Raw genomic sequence first — 20955 nt, 5'->3', positions numbered from 1 at the left:
AGATTAGTGGGGATTGTACTCCATGTTACCCTCGCTCACCAAGGACATGACTGGTCGCTATGACAGGGAGAATGGAATGTAACAAATCATTCATCAGTTCTTAAGACTTAAAGGCTTCCACCTAGAAGTGACAAAAGTCACAAATTTCATTTGCCAAAGTATTTCACGTTACCATGGCTGACTCCCAAGGAAGTATAATTCCACCATTATCTGTAATAAAGAGAACTAGAAATACTAGCAAACACAAATGACTACCACGGTAATAGATAAGGATACTGTATATACAAGATGCTTTTGGTTATAGGCAATCTGACTTCAAAAAAAAAAAAACCAAAAAAAGTAGTAGGTAGGCAGTGGTTCACATAACTGGTAAATGGGAGGGGATTAAAAACGCAAATATGTTATTAGGTCTGTATCTTCTCTTCTCTCTCTTTGGACTCTGCTTTTTTCTTATTCTTAGGCAGACACCATGTGGTAGTAAGATGACCACCAACTATACCAAGCAAATATCATCCTCTTAATCAGAGAGTCCAGAAAAAAGAATTAAACCCTTTTTACCACCAGCATCTCTATCTGTCTCTTACCATGACTCTGATTGGCCCAGCTTGGGTCATAAGCTACTGATCTAACCATGGAATCTAGGGAAAATGAGGACTTTGACCAGCCTGACATAGGTCTACAGACATACGGCTGTCCTACTGGTAGCAAAGCAGGGCCAAGGGGTTGTCAGCCCCACCAGAATCACATAGAGTAGAACAGATAAGCTCCTAAGAGGAAAGCAGACCATAGCAAAAAAGCAGCAGCTGTCTATCCAGAGCACTATGTTCTTTCATTTCCTTCATCATTCCCTGCAACTGTGATGACATATGTGAGATTAATTCTATAAACATAAACTCATGTGCTCTTGGCTTTCATATTATAAATTGTTGTTGATATTAAGCCAGATCTGTTATAAAAACTGAGGGAACATAAACATGTAAATCCGGGGACAAAATTTCTTTAAGTTATTTTACATAAGGTTCTTCTGAGTATAAATCCAAGCAATTAACAAAGAAATCTCCTCTTACACAAACAATACCAACACAATGGACTCTTTTGAGTCTTACAAGTAAGAGGATCAAAGATGGGAAGTGGCCTCCCAAGGTCAGAGATAACATGCAGTCATACTAGAATTTGAATCCAACACTTCTCTTGGCAGAGGCAGAATGTGAGATGGTAATAGGCATCAGACTACAAGCTTTATAGGGCAGTGCTTTTGGTTTGGTTCACAGATGTCTCCAGAACAACTAGAACAGTGTGTGGCACATATTAAGTGGTTGATAAAAAAGTGTAAAGATTAAGTTCTTTTTCTTACTTTAAGAAATAGTCAACAGTAATAAGATAAACTTGGTTTCTCATATTGTTATTCTCTAAAATTTGATTAAACAAATTTCTACAGAAATAAAATGTTTAGTTCCCAGGAAGTTCCAGGTAACACAAATTGTCACTTGGTTCTTTCCTCAGTGTTGCTTCTTGAAGCTCAGCAGGACAAACACAAAACAATGAAAAAGAAAACAGAATGAAAGGGAACATTAAAAAAATCAACATGGTTATAGCATCTGTATATGAACATTTTTCAAGATCAACAATAAGTCCACACTAATTTAGGTTTTAGTAGTATTAGTATATAACGCATTACTTCCTAATTTTAAAGAAGGTAGTTACATATGGTAAAACCTCCGTTTATCTTCCTGCAACAGCGGGCAAATCCCTATTTTTGGCCAATCCTTTCTCACTCAGCACCCTTTCCACCACCAGAACAATTTAGCTGACGCTTTCAGGTATTCCCTTAGAACACAGAGTGACAGGAAAAAAAAAATCTATGCAGGTGGAGCCATCATGTTGGACAAGAGAAGGAACAAGACACAAAGCTCACTTTCATTTTTAAAATGGAATTATTCACCATCTGTGAGCCATTTCGCCACAGGAAATCTCTGACAAATTCAGTAAGTAAACTTGATTGCAGTGAACTCTCACTGACTACATAGGGAACATTAAATTTTTTCTTTTGTAGCACTTGGCAGTAAAACTCCCTTCAAAATCTTGCCCTCTTCTGTTCTTAAGCTAGAAGACCATTTTAAACACAAAACAAAGACTTTCTGGGCAGGGTCTGAATCCACTGTAAGCTTTCAGAATAGATTCCCACCTACCCAAAACTCCCTGGGAATCTTATGAAAGATGACATGCTTTAGCCACTCTCCCTAGTTCCACAAAATAGATCAAAGGCAGAAATGTATAATTTTAGAGAACAGGCTAAAGATAGCAAAAGTCAGGCAGTGAGAATTTCTGTAAGCATGTGATATGGCAAACTTTAAAGTGAAAAAGAAAACATATTTTCTGTGTTCTAATTTCTTAGAAAATATTAAATCAAAAGATCCCAGCTTCCAGGCTTAGAATTATATCTCACTGAATGAAGAAATCAATGGCTTTTAAATCTTTTGTGGAGCTGGAACAATCTATTTTGGAAAAACAGATTTGGGGAAAGACATTATTAACATTTCCAATATTGTCAACAATTAACCTCAATCAACCTGAAGCTTTGCTCAGCAGTTACACACATTAGTTACCTAGAATTGTGGGAAACAAAGAGATACAGATGTTTCCAAGCAATTAACTATATTCTGTTGAGCTTCCTGTGGCAGACCTTCTCACTGGTATTTGTTAAAAGCCAGCTTAAAAATTTTTTTCATGTTTATTTTTGAGAGAGAGAGAGAGAGAGCGAGCGAGAGAGAGAGAGAGAGAGAGAGAGAGCGAGAGAGCGAGAGCGAGCAAGAGCAGGGAAGGAGAAGAGAGGGAGAGAAGGAGACAGAGGATCTGAAGCAAGCTCCAGGCTCTGAGCTGAAGCAAAGCCTGACACAGGACTCCAACTCATGAGCTGTAAGATCATGATCTGAACCGAAGTCAGTTGCTCAACTGACTGAACCACCCAGGTGCCCTGCAAAAAGCCATCTTTAAAGCAAAACCATAGGGTTAAAGTGAACAATCATTCCTCAGCTTCTATTACCATCTTCAAATGACATTTGTAAAAGTAAGCCATAGCATGTTGTTTCCTTACCAGTTGACACACTAGATTCCTACAGTGCAGTGGTGGTAGCTAGGCAAATCCTCACGAGACCTTTGGATGGAAAGCACTGACCACCAAGAATGGGTGGTTCTCAGAGGAACACATGAATCCTCTGTGAGACTGTTAAATTATAACAGTGGCTAGCATTTATTATAGGCTTATAGTAAACCAGGCCTTAATCTAAGTGTTTGCAGGCATTATTTCATTTAATCTTCACAATAATCCCATAAGGCAACTATATTTGGATGAGCAAATTAAGTCTTAAAGATTAGAAAGTAATTTATCCAAGGTTATGCACTTTTCACCTCCATACCATACTGACTTTTTGGTCATCTTGCCTCTTATTAAGAGTTCCAACCTCTAACAAATGAGTTCATCAAATCAAATCACAGAAAAGCAAAAAGCTTTGTTTGTTACAGTTGGGGCTTTGTTTTTCTGCACATTCTCCAGAGTAAAGCCAGGTAGATCTTTTTAAAATGTTAACTGGTTCACTACTCAGCTGTACAATGGCTTCTTATTGTTTAAGGAATAAAGACCAAGATCTTTAATTTAGTTTACAAGAGTCTTCACCATCTGGCCTTTGCTGACCTCACTAGCCTCCTCTTGCATTATTTCCTCCCTTATTTTCTGTGTTCCAACCTCACTGGCCTTATTTTTTTTTTAATTTTTTAATGTTTTTTATTTATTTTTGATAGAGAGAGAGACAGAGCATGAAAGGGGGAGGGTCAGAGAGAGAGGGAGATACAGAATCTGAAGCAGGCTCCAGACTCTGAGCTAGCTGTCAGCACAGAGCCCGACGCGGGGCTCGAACCCACGAACGTGAGATCTGACCTGAGCCGAAGCCAGAGGCTTAACCGACTGAGCCACCCAGGCGCCCCTCACTGGCCTTATTTTGGTTCCTTGAATATGCCATAGATTTCCTGACCTGTATTTCTTTCCCCACTCTCTCCACCCAACTCTCTAGTTGACTTTAACTCATCTTTCAGAGCACAGCTCAAAACACTAGTTCTTCAAGGAAGCTCTCTTTTTGACCACTAACCCTTAAGGAAGTCAGGTCCCAGCTTGCTATATTCTCATAGTATGGTGTACTTTCCTCTTTTCAGAATCCATCACAACTATAATTTAAAAATTCAATGCAAAATTAGCTGTTTTAATGCTACCTTTTCTACCAGAATGTAAATTTCAAAGGGAGGAACCATGTTTGCCATATGCATCATTATATCCCAGCAACCAGCACAGTGTCCAGCACATAGGAGGTACTCTGTACATAGTTGCTGGCTGAAAAAATAATGAATGAAAGGTAACCATATACACAAGAAATAGAAACTAATGTCATCTTCCTAAGGCACAGGAAAGTATGTGAAGGAAGTGTGACAATAGTCAATGAAAAAAGTACCAAGGCCAGTTCTGCTCCACTTTTGGTATTATGCCTAATGCTATTCCCTGTTGAGCCAGTTTAAATAGTTCAAGACAGAGTCATAAAAGCCGACCATTAGAAACCATGAACGGAGAAGGAAATGAAACAGTAGGGCTTTAAAATATAACTTAAGGGTGCCTGGGGTGGCTCAGTCAGTTAAGTGTCCGAGTTTGGCTCAGGTCATGCATTATCTCACAGTTCATGGGTTTGAGCCCCACATTGGGCTCTGTGCTGACAACTCAGAGCCTGGAGCCTGCTTTGGATTCTGTGCCTCCCTCTCTCTCTGCCTCTCCTCTGCTTGTGCTCTGCTTTTCCCTGTCTCTCAAAAATGAATAAGCATTATAAAATATTAAAATATATATATAACTTAATGAGAGAGAGCTGATCATAAGAACTGGAATGAATTCACAAGGTAGAATTTAAATTATTATGACACAACAACCTCACAAGTGATTACATTCCAGTGGATTCTAATTGGTATTTACTTGTTATATGTAGCTCATAACAGGAAAGACCATAAATTCTGAGTGCCAGAATTGTTCAATATAGTCCAGGCTGCTCTGTCTTTAAGACATCTAAAAATGGCCCTGGTGAAGATCTGCTAGTGTTAAGTTCTTTGAGAAGGGAAAAAACTTTTTGGTATCAAAAACTGAAGACACTCCACCTCCCGTGAAGATCACTGAACACTTCTACAGATATAAACTTGTGCACTAATGAGTTCCAAGGCTTTTCACAGTAACCTGGAGAGACTGAGGCTTAAATGGTAGGGAAAAGTAGAGAGGTATGTGTGATAAAGACACTTCTTATCCCATATATTAACTTAGGGCAAATACAGTATTTCTTATCCTCTCATCTTTAAGACTACGATGAATAGGAGATCTAGGGACCCTGGCTTAGCTGAGTCCTGATTACTTGATTTTTTTTAAATGTTTATTTATTTTTGAGACAGAGAATGTGTGAGGGAGGGGCAGAAAGGGTGGGAGACAGAGGACCCAAAGCAGGCTCTGCACTGTTCAGTGCAGGGCTCGAACTCACGAACTGTGAGATCCTGACCTGAGCTGCAGTCAGATGCTTAACCATGGAGCCACCCAGGTGCCCCTGGATTACTTGATTTTTAAAAATCTAAAGTAAATGAAAAAAACCAACTGTCTTTAAAATATGAATAAGATTATTTTGATATTCCAAAAGCTCTTCACATCCTCATCATTTGAATGAAACTTCTTATATTTAAGGCCTCTTCTGTGTGTTTCAATTCCTCTTTTTGTTATTTATATAGTTTTTATGTAGTAATAATCAGAATATACATGTGAATTTTCATTTTTATTTTTTAAAGGTTAAACATTTTTTATTAAAATATTGATGGTGGAGGGCACTTGAGGGGAAGAGCACTGGGTGTTGTATGGAAAACAATTTGACAATAAAATATTATGGAAAAAAAAATATTGATTGAGAGGGAGAGAGTGTGTGTGTGCAAGCGGGGGAGATGCAGAGAGAGGGGGAGAGAGCCTGTCAAGCAGGCTCCTGATACGGGGCTCAATCTCATGAACTATGAGATCACAACCTGAGCTGAAATCAAGAATTGGACTCTTAACTGACTGATCCACCCAAAGCCCCAAGACTTCTTTATTTTTAAGTAATCTCTATACCCAATGTAGGGCTCGAATTTACAATCCTGAGATCAAGAGTTTCATGCTCTACTGACTGAGCCAGCTAAGGCATCCCAAATTTTTGTTCATTAAAAAAAATTTTTTTTAAATGTTTATTTATTTTTGAGAGAGAGACAGAATGTGAATGGGGAGAGGCAGAAAGAGAAGGAGCCACAGAATCTGAAGCAGGCTCCAGGCTCTGAGCTGTCAGCACAGAGCCCAATGCAGGGCTTGAACTCACAAACTGTGAGATCATGACCTGAGCCAAAGTCAGACACTTAACTGACTAAGCCACCCAGGTGCCCCTTGTGACTGAAATGTCAGATTGCCAGGATTTATAATCTTCACCAATATAATCATCAAGTTAAAATGTAGACATGAATATCATGCACAGATCTTTTCCAAACATAAATTTATACTAAGCACTATTCAAATCTACAGTCAGCTTCATAACCCAGGGTTTAAAACCTGACTCAACACTTCTACAGAATCTAAATAGCTTAAGAACTGCTGTTATTTCCTGGGAGGAAAAAGATTAAGTGGACAAATTCTTCTGGAGCAAAGGGGGAGTTCAGAGGACTCTGCTGGAAAATACTAAGAGAGTAATTTAGCAAATTAAGCACTGCAGTAGAGTCAAAAGAAGACCACAGCATTTAAATCCAAGGCTGTATTTCACTGTTCACTTCGTTCTTTCCCTTCCCAAGGGCAGGGTTTCCCTTCCTTCAACATTCTTTCCAAGTATCTTGAGGTCCTAGACATCATGTAACACTTCGCAGTCAGCTTCTTCCATTAGACATCTGCTTGGCTCCTGGATCAACCCTTCAAGTTCTTTAAGTTCAAGTGAGGCCAGGAAATAAGATGTTGATCCAAAGTGGAACACCCAGTCCCAGCCCATGCATGCCAAGAGAACACTTCCTCCTGCAAATGTACCTAGTGCGGTTCTAGCAGAGATTTCCAGCTTCTCTGGAGTTGATCTCTCTATCATTTGCTGAAATTCATATACTATTTGCAATACTTTTTGCTATCCCTTCTCCTTGCTGCCTCCTAGGACTCTCTTTAAAGAATTATTTTAGTAGGCAGATTTCTTTGGAAAGAATTGTTATTATAATTTCTTATTTACAAATTTTATGATTTCCTTCTGGAAATTTGGCACAGTGTCATGATAGGAATGCTTGTCAGATCAGATAGGAGAGTCTGGCAGATTCCAAGCACATGTCTGACAGGCAGGATAGCTTAGTGAGCATAGCCTTGGAAATCAGACTTGAACTTCATCACTTACTAGATGTGTGACACTAAGCAAATCCCTGAACTATTCTGAACTAAAATATCACCATGTTACAGAGGCCCTTCTTGACCATCCTTTATCTGAATGGCTTTTCTGCCTTGTTATTCTTTATTTTTTATTATTTTCCCATTTGTATTTTTCATTGCACTATCACATTTTATAACTGAATTTTTTTTGTTTTTTTTTTATTATGTGTCTTCCCCTGTAAGTTCCATTAGAGATAGGGTTTGATTTGTTCACCACTGGATACTCATTGTCTAGCATGTTACCTGCCACAGAGGAGACTCAAGTAATTGTAGAATAAATGAGTTCGGTTTTATTACCCCTAAAAAATTATCCACATCAGAGATGTAATATGAGATAATACATGTAAAAACAGTTGCTATAGACCCAGGAACATGGTTAGTGTCCAACAAATGTTAGCCATTATTTTAGTTATAGTTCTCAGAAAGTCATGGCCTTTGTAACTCAAGTTTCCTAATTGTAAAGTGAAAGGAAAAATTACTAACCCTTCCTTACTGCCAAAGTACACTGTGCGATTACAAAAAATAAGCAGAAGGTATTAGGAGGGACTCAGAAGACAAGATTTGTTAAGATTAAGAATTTGTTAAATTTACTATTCTCCTATCACATTTGTCTTAATCACAGCCATCCACTGCTTTCTTCAGGGACTACTGGCCTAATAGTCTGAAATTGCAAATTCACTAGAACTTCATCCCACTTTACAACCACTGAGTAAAAATATATCTGGGAGAGCAAAATAGGGTTGAGAAGGACTGTGCTTGAGTACAATAGTGGCAGCACTATGGAGCTTCACAGAAAGAATGGAGAATTAATCTGGCTATAAAATAATCCAGTGATATATCCAATTTCTGGTGATACATACTATCCTACCTCTTGAAACATGAAACCTGATTGTTACTAATCCACCTCTTTTTTCCCTACACTTCTATCAATGGTGTGTCTTTACAATATCCCAAATTCACTCTTTAGATGCCTCCAGATCTGAAATCTTATCATTCTTCCCTATGGAATTTCTTAATTTTTTAAATGCTTATTTATTTTGAGAGAGAGAGAGAGAGAGAGAGAGAGAGAGAGAGAGAGAGAGAGAGGAAGGAAGGGGCAGAGAGAGATGGAGACACAGAACCTGAAGCAAGCTCCAAGCCCCGGGCTGTCAGCACAGAGCCAGATGTGGGGCTTGAACTCAACGAATTGCGAGATCATGACCCGAGCTGAAGTCGGACACTTAACTGACTGAGCCACCCAGGCACCCCAGCCTATGCAATTTCTAAGAACCATGTTTCTTAACATTGGCTGTGTGAATGAAGTAACCACCTATGGACCATTGTAAAGAATAAAATTGTCCAAGACCCACTGAATGAGGAAGTCGCTAAAGTGAGATTTGAGTCTCTTTTTTTTAGAAGATCCACAGATTATTCTGATGCAAAAATAGAGCCGAGGACCACTACTATTCCATTCGCTCCTGACCTTCTAACATTAGAATAACAATATTCCATTCAAGGGCAAAGGTAATCCAGCATAAGGTTAAAAACTCAAATGTGTCAGGTAGACTTGGCTGTCATTACCAGCACAGTCACATTCCTGAGGCAAGCCTATGTTTCTTTAGCTTTAAATGGGAAATACTAAAAGTCTTTAGCCTTAAAATTTGGATTCGACACTAACTTGTTGAAAATCACTCTGGCAAATAGTAACTGCTAAATAGATTGCTCACCTTCCAAAGGGTAAATTATTTCCAAGCTGTAATCTAAAAGAAAGTCTGTATAATTTTACTAATGAAAAAACCTACAAGTCATACCATCTTTTGCTTTTCTTGCTTTCCTAAATGAAAATAAGGGATAAGCACACCTGAACAGACCCTGCCTCAGATTATAGAAGCAGGATAGCTCAGCTAGTTGGAGCTTTCATTTGGTTGATTTTACAAAGCAGGCCAAGCTCTTGGTGTCTGCCTAGAATTGCTTCACTGCTACAGTCTATATCCTTATGCCAGATGTCACCAAAATTCATCTTTGGTCAAAAGAAGGGCCAGAAGTCAGACCAACATAAAACCAGTACAGGGGAAAGCCTGGTGTGCCTGAAGCATCATGTTATGATTCCATTACCCATGGAGTATGCCTTAGATATATGCAACTTGCAAATCACTATGTTAGGCACTGTGGCAAATATAAGGAACAGTAAGAGAAACTTTCTGACCCTTCAATGATCATTTTACAAATTTAAGTAATATAATTTAGAAGTTGCCACAAGTTATTCATACCACAAGCCAAATCAAGGATGGTGAAAAAAAATAAAGATGGTCAAGATGTCCACTTTTTCCTCCTCCTTCCTCATAGCACTGGACTTAAATTGTGCCCATGGACAACAGTGGCACTGTCCTGACTCTGTGGAAGACATGGTGACATCAGGGAATCCTATATCTGTCCTTGCTCTCTACTTAGCACAGAAAACGTGCCAGGCCCTCTAAGTACCTTATATAAATCTTATCTAATTCTAACAACACTCTGAGACAGGTACTATTATTAGTCCCATTTTACAGATTGGGAAAGTGAGGCTTAGAGAAGTGAAGTCACAAACCAGGAAGTAGAACTGGGACTCTGAACCAGGCTCTCTGAATCTTGAGCCATAATAAAACTCACATCTCTTTGGCAACAAGTTTTTCTTTTCTATCTATTTTATATTTGTGTATGTTGTCTAGTGAAATGGTATCTCTGTAAATCAGCCTGCAAAACTAGAAACAAATACAATACTGAGAACTGAAAGGAAAAAGTAAATAGAAACCATTAGAAATAACTAGGTGCTGGGGCACCTGAGTGGATCAGTCGGTTGAGCGTCCAGCTTCGGCTCAGGTCTCGATCTCATGGTTCGAGCCCCATGTCAGGGTCTGTGCTGACAGCTAGCTCAGAGCCTGGAGCCTGTCTTCAGATTCTGTCTCCCTTTCTCTCTGACCCTCCCCTACTCATGCTGTCTCTTTCTCTCTCTCAAAAATAAATAAAACATTAAAAAATTAAAAATTAAAAAAGGAAATAACTAGGTGCTCTATCTAGTTAGATATAATTACTGTCAGCTTACACACCATCACCACCTTCCAGCTAACTACTTTGGTTACACTGTATCTCTCGGTTTATCTACAACCTACTGTTAAGTGTGTCTGCTTATTTCTAGAGTCTTATAAAAGTAGATTTAATGATAATAGCAGTTGCTTCCCTTAAAAACAAAAATTTTTTAAAGTTTATTTATTGATTTTGAGAGAGACAGACAGTGTAAATGGGGTAGGGGCAGAGAGAGACGGAGAGAGAAATCCAAGCAGGCTCCGTGCTGCCAGTGCAGAGCCTGATGTGGGCCTCAAACTCACCATCCTCAAGATCATAACCTGAGCCAAAACCAAGAGTCAGACACTTAAAAGACTGATCCACCCAGGTGTCCCAATTTCCCCCTTTTAAATATAGTTTTACTTTCCAAGCTGACAAATCATTCATTGTTTTGATCATCCTATATCATCCTCTAAGACTTAAAACATACAAGAAAAATAAGATGCTTCAGAAAAATCCTAAAGATTGAAGTCCCTTCTGTTCTCAATCCATAGGCTGGCTACTGAATAGCAGGTCTTGAATTAGGGCTTTCTTTTCTTAACGCTAATACCTTTTTACAATTTTTAAAAATAGTTTATTGTCAAATTGGTTTCTATATAAGACCCAGTGCTTTTCCCCACAAGTGCCCCCCCCCCCCATGACCATCACCCCCTTTACCCCCTCCCTTTCCCCCTTCAGCCCTCGGTTCATTTTCAGTATTCAATAGTCTCTCATGGTTTGTGTCCCTCTCTCTCCCCAACTCTCTTTCCCCCTTCCCCTCCCTATGGCTCTCTGTTAGGTTTCTCCTGTTAGACCTATGAGTGCAAACATATGGTATCTGTCCTTCTCTGCCTGACTTATTTCACTTAGCATGACACCCTCGAGGTCCATCCACTTTGCTACAGATGGCCAGATTTCATTCTTTCTTCTCATTGCCATGTAGTACTCCCTTGTGTATATATACTACATTCTTCTTTTATCCATTCATCAGGTGATGGACATTTAGGCTCTTTCCATGATTTGGCTATTGTAGAAAGTGCTGCTATGAACATTGGGGTGCATGTGCCCCTATGCATCAACATTTGATGTGGAGAAACGGGGACCCTCCTACACTGTTGGCGGGAATGTAAACTGGTGCAGCTGCTCTGGAAAGCAGTGTGGGGGTTCCTCAAAAAACTATCAGTAGAACTCCCCTATGGCCCAGCAATACAATTCTTAAATTTATCTTAAACATTCTCTCTGAAGCTATTTCTCCCACTTCACAAAATGACTACACATGAAAACCCCTAGAGAAGTTGCCATCTAGAAGGATACTGCTATATTCCGAGACACCCGGCCTACCCTAGAAAAGAATGCAAATCTACAGTTTAAAAATGTAAAGTATGCTAAACCAAATAATTTTTACATTTTAGGTTTCCCTTTCTTTTTGTCTGCCTTCTCCACATTTGATTCAAGGGTAACATTTTCTTTTTTTCTCTCTCTAATAACAAAAGGCTAACACTCCTTTTCACGGGGCTAATCAAACAAAATGCTGTTTTGATTGTAGGGAAGGAAAATGCATTCCCAAGCACAGGAATGAAATTGACCATAAAAATAGTATAATCGCCCATATGCGTCCCTCCTCCTGTTTGGTAGGGTGGGAGTAGGGTCAGAAGACCAGAGGAAGGAGAGAAAGAAATAAATTGTATTCTGAGGAAAGAAACTAACATAACAAGCACTTTCCTGACCTCCATGCTGGGAAGATATAATCCTGCAATAGTAATGAATCTGCTTGTTTCTAGCTGAACCCCCACAAACATGATAATTGAAATTCTAGCTCACACAGAGCTTTTTCTCCGTTAAGGCAGGGCAGCAAGGTATGGAGATAGAGAGTAGAGAGGACTCTCAGGAGTCTCAGTGGCTACTGCAACCACCAGTACCCCAACCTGCCCTAATTCTGCCTACATTCTTTCCTATCTGAAGCCAAAGTGAAACTCCTGCAGCTAGGGCCAGGATCTTCTCCTCTGCTACCTTTTCCAGTCATACGGTTCACCTTGCTTGCGGGGGCAGGCAGTCCCTCTTCTCATTATGGAGACCTCCAACAACCCTCTACACAGCAAAGGGAACAAGAGGTTGCTTGTACCCTTTATCTGGTTCCCTAGAGGCTGAACAGGACCAGAGAAGAGGGAGAGGCCTTTCTACACTCCTCCCTTCTCTTCTAAGAAGGCCCCAAGAGATCTAAGGCGGCCATCCCCTCTTTGCCTCCAGCCAAGTTTCTTTCCACTCATCCACATATTTCTTTTCTTCTCCCTATGTACTGCATATGAATGATTTTCTCCTCTCCTTTTCATGGCTTTCCATAAATATCCATAAAATGAAGTTGTTGAAGCATAGTTATATATTCTCCTAGGATAGATTTTTTTTAAATTTGGCCTTATTAAGGTAAAACTGACAAATAAAATCATAAGATTTTAAGGTGTGCATCATGGTGCTTGATATACATATACATTGTAAGAAGATTCCCATCTTCAGATATTTAATTTCTCTGTAAGAACATTTAAGTTCTGCCTTTTTAACAATGTCAATTATCAAATACAGTGTTATCAACTATAGTTACTATGTTTTACATTAGATCTTCAGAACTTATTCATCTTACAGTTGAAAGTTTGCTCTTAGGGTAGTTTCTATACTTTATGCCTAACTTCCATAGCCCTGGACCCAGTGATTAGTATAAGATAGTCAATCAATGCTTGGAGAATGAATGAATGAATGCATGCACGCATGCATGCATGAATGAATGTAGCTAATCAAAGTTCATAATTCTGTTATCTCGAGATTGAAAAGAAAGTTCTTCAGTGATTGACTTTATGTGCTACTCTTCTTCACAATAGTTAACATCTATTTCAAACAGTTATCAAGATCTCATGTAATTTCCTTTGAAGCAAATTCAAAGTGGAGATTTCAATCTGTCTGCTTTCCAAACAATTCTGTTTTCAAGTTTAAGTAATCAAACTGGGAAGGAGCTCTTTAATCTCCTTTGACATGAGGGTGGGAATGGGGAGCTGAGGAAAGGGGAAAAATGTTTAGGAAATACTCCCTAAGCAACCATTAGGAGGAGGATTCAATACTTTTTAAGAGCCAGCCAAGTACATGTAACCGCTTTTGTCTTATGAAGAGGAAAAGACAATGAACCTGACTTAAGTGGATAAAAGCTCTGTCAATAAAGTAAAGCGATCCAGAATAATCTGCAAATACATATACCCAACCAATTGTTTCTCAGAGAACCATTAAAACTAGAGTCATCTTTTCCCCACATGTGAACAACTTCATAAAAATTTTCTTCACATAGACTGCTGTGCACTGGTCTTTTTAAGACAAATTAACCAAAAAAATAAGGCAGTCCAGTCCAGAAGATGCCACTGCAGGCTGAACAAAGTAAGTCTTGAGAAAATTATATAGAGTCTTGATACGTATTCCATCAACGATGATGCTCCCTGCTGAGAATGAGATCACTGATGGTAGCACTGACGGGTGCTGGGATCTGACGTCAGTGCTGCCCCTGCTTATCACACAACACTGGGCAAAGACTGTAACCTTCCCACCCTCAGTCTGTCATCCGCAAAATGTTGATAATAAATGAGTGTGCATGTGAATTCATCAGTGTTTTCAAGCACTAGGGAATGAGCACAGCTCCAGCTATTAGTGAGTCACAATAACCAACTTTATGCCATTCTAGACTCGTCATCAATGCTGAATGAAGTGCAACCAGATAGGTTAATATAATAGTTGGATGAGGTCCTGAAATAGTGGTCACCTTCTTTGTGAAATGTAGGTGAAGTAAAGAAGACAGTTTTAGAGCAGGCCATATAATTAAGAGGCCCCACTTACTTTGAGAGTTTCAACTGATGAAACTTTAACAATATTTATAGAGTTCCTATTATGTACAATAAACATCCTTAAAATAGATAGCATCCAGATTTTATCATCAAGGGTTGTAGAACCTAGTAGTAGCAATGGCTAGCAAGGGCACTTATCCTGTTGGAAGAGATATTTAAATTTTTTTTAAGTCAATTTAAGTCCTTCTCTAACTTCGGCCTGATTTGGCCTGGGCAATTTGTGGTCATTAAGCAACTATGTTGGGGGTCAAGCGAGATAAATACACTTATAACATCTCATGAAATGTAGTTAGATAGCATGATCCAGTAATTAAAACATTATTTGGCTTAACATTCTCAACAGCCTGGCTATGTTAGGTCTATGTCTGTGGGGAATAAAGGTCCAGTGGAGCACCAATACCAAGCAGTTGGCATGGGGAAAAGGAAACTATTGACCATTAAAAGATGTAAGGGGCGGGTGGCTCAGTTGGTTGAGCGTCTGACTTTGGCTCAGGTCATGGTCTTATGGTTTGTGACTTCAAGCCCCATATAGGGCTCAACACTGTCAGCGCAAAGCCCACTTTGGATTCTCTGTCCCCCTCTCTCAGCTCTACCACTGCTTGTGTTCCCTCTCTTTCTCTCTCTCAAAAATAAACATTAAAAAAAATTTTTTTTAAATGTAAAAAGCCCATTAAAAACAATCATTCTTTATTGATAGAGAACTCACTCAAAGTTTCAGGGTACAATATTTTTCTACTTTGGTAAATACACTTTGAGTGGAGATTATTATGCATACATATATATCATAATATTTATATATATACTCATTCCAAGTCACTTAGTTGCTTTCACAGACTATTGTATTTGGCTGATTGAGGCCAAACAGATGAAACAATAGGTACTATGAGTCGCATTTAAGGGCCAAATTTACCCAAAAAGTTTTCACTTGGAATTACCAAAGGCAATACCTACGTACATTGGAACCACTAAAGATATCTGATTCTTCACATTCACAACAAAGTAACACTGCTGATTCACTGTCTTCCAAATGAGAACTCTGTAACACAAACAAGATCATTTCAGAGATCCAGAGGAATGGGGCCATAAGCCTGAGGCAAAAGCCAGCAGACACAACCGAGTCATGTTAGCTCGTAGGTGAGAAGCTGCACTTCTGGTTAGTGATGGCTATTTTGGAAAGAATAAAGCCAACAAGTTGATTGGTTAGGGGTCAAGAAAATTGATTGAGGAATGTTTAATTAGCTGAAGCATTTTCTATGGTTTCCAATTTGGGCAATGGGTTTCCCTTTTCTGTAAAGATGGTGCTACTAACCCTTCATAGTATGTACTCTGGGCTATTCCCAGAGAGTAGGTTTGTGTTCATTTATCCTCCTATCCAAAGGTACATATTTAATATGACTGTTTAGAGTCAGGGTCTAGAATATAACACAGGACATGACTGGGCTATCTAACCACTAGTCTCATCAGCTGCCATCTTCTAACGAGTGTTTATAAGAACAGCCAAAAGATATACCCTACCCAAGTCCACCTGACAGATGCCAGAAAACAATTTAAAACCTTTCTTCCACTATCCAATCTCCTTTTCAAAATTTGTCTAGAAGACAGATAAGGAAAACGAGACAAAAGAGTGAAATAATTAGCTGGTAACATGAGTATTTTTCCTTTATGACTAACAACAACACAAAAAAGAGAAGAAGAAAAAAAAGGCTCCAAGTCTGAGCCATTAAGTTCCATCCAAATGTTTGCTGTTTGAGTAACAGCTACTGAAAACTGAGCTATCCTTACATAAAGATGTAGATGATTATGTCAACAAAACTTCTCAGTATCTTATTATCCAGCAATTCTACTTCTGGGTATAAATTCAAAAGGGTTGAAATCAGGATCTGGAAGAGATGTCTGCACTACAATGTTCGAAGCAGCATTATTCACAATAGCCAAGATAATGGAATCAACCCAAATGTCCAACAACAGACAAATGGTTATAGAAAAAGTTATATATACACACAATGGAATATTATTTAGCCTGTAAAAAGGAAATCCTAAATGAAATAGGCCAATAACAGAAAAACAAATATTACATGATTCCACTTATTTGAGGAATCCAAAATAATCAAACTTACAGTAGCACAAAGTAGAATGGCAGTTGCCAGGGCCTAAGGGGGAGGAGTAAATGGAGAGTTCTTCTTTAATGGGTACAAAGTTTCAGTTTAGTGAGATAAAAAAAAGTTACAGAGATCTGCTATATGACATAGTGCCTACTGTTAACAATATTCTATTGTGTATTTAAATTTTTGGTAGGAGGGCATATGCTTAAATGCTCTTACCATAAAACAAACAGACAACAACAACAAAAATGCAAAGAGGCATGAGGAAACTTTTGTTTAGTGATGGTTTATAGTGATGGTTTCACAGGTGTATGCATGTGTCCAAACCCATCAAAGTGTACACATTAACTATGTTCGTCTTATGCATATCTCAATAAAGCTCTCAAATGACTCCCCCCCACCCAAAAAAAACTTCTTGCTACCAGTGGCTGAAACTTAATCTTGTATTAACTACTCTGTGGTCATCCTAGTTGACTTCTATTTAGGTTTTTTAAAGCTAAAACTACATTTCAATCCACTGAATACCTGTAGAGATTGGGTTTTAGAATGCAAATAAATTTAACTGAAAAAAAATTAAAGCTCAGATCTATTACTTCTGGTAACTGCCTTCTCCTGGCTTATCTCGTTAACTTTTTTTCTGCCCTGATCCTTTGCCTACTTTAGTTCCCCTCTTAGAGCCAAGTTTCATCTTCCATTTTCCCTCCTTCTTCCTCTTTTAGAAAATAAACAGAAATAACCAAACATTTAAAATCACTTCTTAAATCCTACAAGTGCAAAATCTCTTTATTCCTTACTACCTTGAATTTTGAAGGGGGGGGAGGAAATAAGAACATTTACTTTCCATTTGTCTTTTTTAAAAAATCAGACTACAAAATACTTGAAGACTTCTAAAAGTCATATTGGAAAAGCTAAAGGCATAATTTCAAAAAACCTAAAATACCTGCAGGAATTAATAAGATAGAGATCAAAACTGCTTTTGATTCTCCCAAATTCTCACATCACAACAGATGACAACATAAGTAATATTAAGCATATGAAAAGTGGCTTTCCACTGCCACAGTGTACAATTAATCCAAATTACACTAGTTAAGATTTTTAGTTTTCATTCTTATAAATATTTCAGCATGTTTACACGAGCTCTTTTAAAATAGCTTCCAAGAAGAAGGTTCTGTGATGACTTGCACTCCTAAAGTTATTTTAAGACTTTACTGCATACTTATTAATTGCAATTTAATTCATTAAGTTACAAGGTATCAATTTAAGTGTGTTGGTAGCATTAAAAATAATTGGTTCATAGAACAAGTATTTACTAGCAAACATATTTAGTTCCAAATTAAAATCTAATCCTAAAGGAAGACAAAGGATATTTCAAGTTCTTTCCTCTGCTTTCTGGGATACTTGGTAATTCCAGTTCCTGAGTTGTTCCTGGGTTCTGCAAAGTGAACTGTCTTGCTTATAACTGTAAAGGACTTATTCTAAGAATGAATGAATATTTAGGAATTCTATTAATATAATTTAGCATACTAAATCCAATGAGAAAACTGTAAGATTATCTAAATAGATGCTAAAAAGCATTTGATAAAATTAACATTTTAGTAAATTAGGAATAAAAGATGCCTCCTTGATTCACTCCCAGGTGGGCTTTTATATATACATAGTACTTCTCAAGTTGATAAGGCCTTACGCAAGTTGGCCTTGCCTGAATTTCATATTGAACAAAATCCTCCTGTGTTTTTCTAGCATGTGGATAGTGACCATGCCCAGTTTGTAGTGCAAATATCAATTCTCTTTTCTTTTCCTTCTTTCTCCTCTTTCCTTCTTTCTCTTCTTCCTCCCTTCTTAAATGTCCCTTTGGCCATTTCCGTAGGAATTTTGAAGTGGATAATGTCAAACTCATGTTTTTGCATTAGAAGTGCCAAGTCCAAATCTTAACTAAACTAAACTGAGTTCATACCCTGGTTCTGACACCGACTAGCCATGGGATGGTGAACACATTACTTAATCTCTCTGAGCTCAATTTTCTCATCCATAAATATAGGCACAACAATAGCATTTATCTAATAGGATCATTGAAAAGACTGCATGAGAGATAATACAGGGAAAGCACTTAGCATGACTTACTCATCTTACTACTGCTGCTTTTGCTCTTGTTAATAATAATAATGATAATAAAAATAGAAATATAGTAATAATCTCCCTATTAGATGTAAAAAGGTTTATAAATTTGCATTAAATTCTCTTTCAAAGAAACTTTTGCTATATAGGGGAATTTTGCTTCTATAAAAATATAGGTTTTGGGATGCCTGGGTGGCTCAGTAGGTTGAACGACCGACTCTTGTTTCAGCTCAGGTCATGATTTTGTAGTTCATGGGTTTGAGTCCTACATTGAGCTCTGCACTAACAGTTTGGAACCTGCTTGGAATTCTCTCTCTCCCCCATCCCCTGCTCATTTTCTCAAAATAAATAAATAAACTTAAAAAATATATAGGTGTTTCACTTTTAAATAGAGACAACCTTGCATCTCCCAGATAACCCTGAAGTTTTAAGGTTACAATGAGTCATTCATTACTAAGTACCAAGAAATCTTCTGGGTGCTGTATTAAGTAAAGTAAAATTCTAAACAAAAAGGGAGAGATAACTGAACAGGTTCCAGAATTAGCTTTTTGTTTTTTATGAAGATGAAAAACTATAAAACTAAGCTTATGGCTCTATGGAAATATGCTCCTTTAGTTAAGCGTTGGAGAAAAACAAAGGCAAAGATTGTTGGTAAGGAAAACATCCATATATAACAAGAAGTTTCAATCCAGAACAGCTTCTAAGCAACAATTATAGTTATAAAATGTTGCAATCTTTATATGGAATGTATGATGCAAGGACTGATGTACTAAGAAGGATGTTTTGAAGAGTGTTAAAACTAACTTGTCCAGTTACCTAACAATTTGCAAGCAGAAGTCTTAAGAAATAATCCCACAAGAGTCAAAACTTGTTTCTACTGTTAAGTGTCTTTTATTCTATTCCTGTTATCTACAGGTTATGTGATTTTTAAGAAGCAGAAAATATTGGTTATTAAATTTCTTTTGTCTTTTCTATTGTCATTTTTATTTTCTCCCCCAAGGTTTTTGGAGGTTGTAAGTGAACACACTGCACTTGTTCTTAAAGAAACTAGAGATTTTGAAAATATAATATTAGACACCAAACCATAAAATACATGTGTGCCTTAAAGCCTGATGGCCACTCTGAAACTAAGCTTTTACCTCTTTAAAGGCCAAGGCAAGAAGTAGGTCTTACTTATTCTGACACTTACGCATAGCTGGATTGACTAAGCAATTTCACAGCCTAAACATGACCCAAGTGAGAAAACTCTCTCTGTAGTCCCTAACCCCAAGTTACACATTTAAAAACCTTATTACTTCCTCTCTTCCTTCCTCTCTCCATTTCCTTCTCCTTTCCTTCCCCTCCTTCTCCCCTCCTTCCTTTCTTCCTCTCTCTCTTTCATTATATCCCCATTACTTATTTTATAACTAGAAGTTTGTGCCTTTTGACTGCCTTTACCCCTTTTGCCCAGTCTTTCCCCAACCTCTGGCAGTCACCAATCTGTTCTCTGTGTCTCTGTTCTGTGTCCATGAGCTCGAAATTATTGAAAATTATGGTAAAAACCATGACTTCAATATGTAATATATGCATGTGGCCAGTGGAATTCTGAAGGAATCAAGGAGTATTTAAGTTTTCCTCCCATTCCTGTCCTCCTACCTCCTAATTCTCTCTAAGCCCATTCCCAGAAGTAATCACTATGTTACTCAGCAGCTCCTCGTTAGGATAGTGGTTAGTATCCCCGCCTGTCACTATGTGATTTTCTTGGGTATATTTTTAGAGATATTGTATGTATATGCAAGTGTATGTATGTATGTATACACACACACACACACACATATACTTTTTCTAAAACTATACAATGAAAGCACACTACACCTATTTTTCTGTCATCACCTTTTAAATTTATCTTTGTTTCACTATTTTTAAAACATTGAATTGTGGTAAAATGATATAAAATTTACCATCTTGGCCATTTTCAAGTATAGAGTTCATTAGTAATAGGTATTTCGTATTGTTGTTCAACCAACTTCTAGAACCTTTTTAACCTGAAAAACAAAAATTCTATATCCACTAAAAAACTAATTTCCCCTTCCCATAGCCCCTGGAAACCACTATTCTGTTTTCTATATTTTATGAGTTTGATTACTCTGAATACCTCATATAAGTGATATTATACAGTATTTCTCTTTTAGTGGCTAGCTTATTTCACTTAGCAGGTGTCAGAATTCCTTTCCATTTAAGGCTGAATAATATTCCATTGCATATATATCACATTTTTCAATCTATTAGTTGGTCAGTGGATATTTATTTCAGTATTTTTGATCACTTCTATTCCATTGTATATGTT

At 37.9% G+C, this 20955-nt stretch overlaps 1 protein-coding gene across 3 annotated transcripts in view; it reads right to left on the bottom strand.

Annotated features, from left to right (window-relative positions):
- Nucleotides 1-20955, bottom strand: part of SSH2 (slingshot protein phosphatase 2) — a 251906-nt gene that overhangs the window by 179046 nt on the left and 51905 nt on the right. For 2 of the 3 annotated variants that reach the window (XM_029927242.1, XM_029927240.1), the window contains exon 2: nucleotides 15368-15448. The exons of the other annotated variant lie outside the window; for it this stretch is intronic. In XM_029927242.1, the coding sequence (XP_029783102.1) occupies nucleotides 15368-15448 (81 nt within the window). The remainder of the gene's footprint in view (nucleotides 1-15367; nucleotides 15449-20955) is intronic. 3 annotated transcript variants of the gene reach the window in all.

This window comes from Suricata suricatta, chromosome 17, assembly GCF_006229205.1.
Source record: "Suricata suricatta isolate VVHF042 chromosome 17, meerkat_22Aug2017_6uvM2_HiC, whole genome shotgun sequence".
Classification (NCBI taxonomy): domain Eukaryota; kingdom Metazoa; phylum Chordata; class Mammalia; order Carnivora; family Herpestidae; genus Suricata; species Suricata suricatta.
The sequence above is the reverse complement of the archived record's forward strand: the minus strand, read 5'-3'. Positions and strand labels throughout refer to the sequence as shown.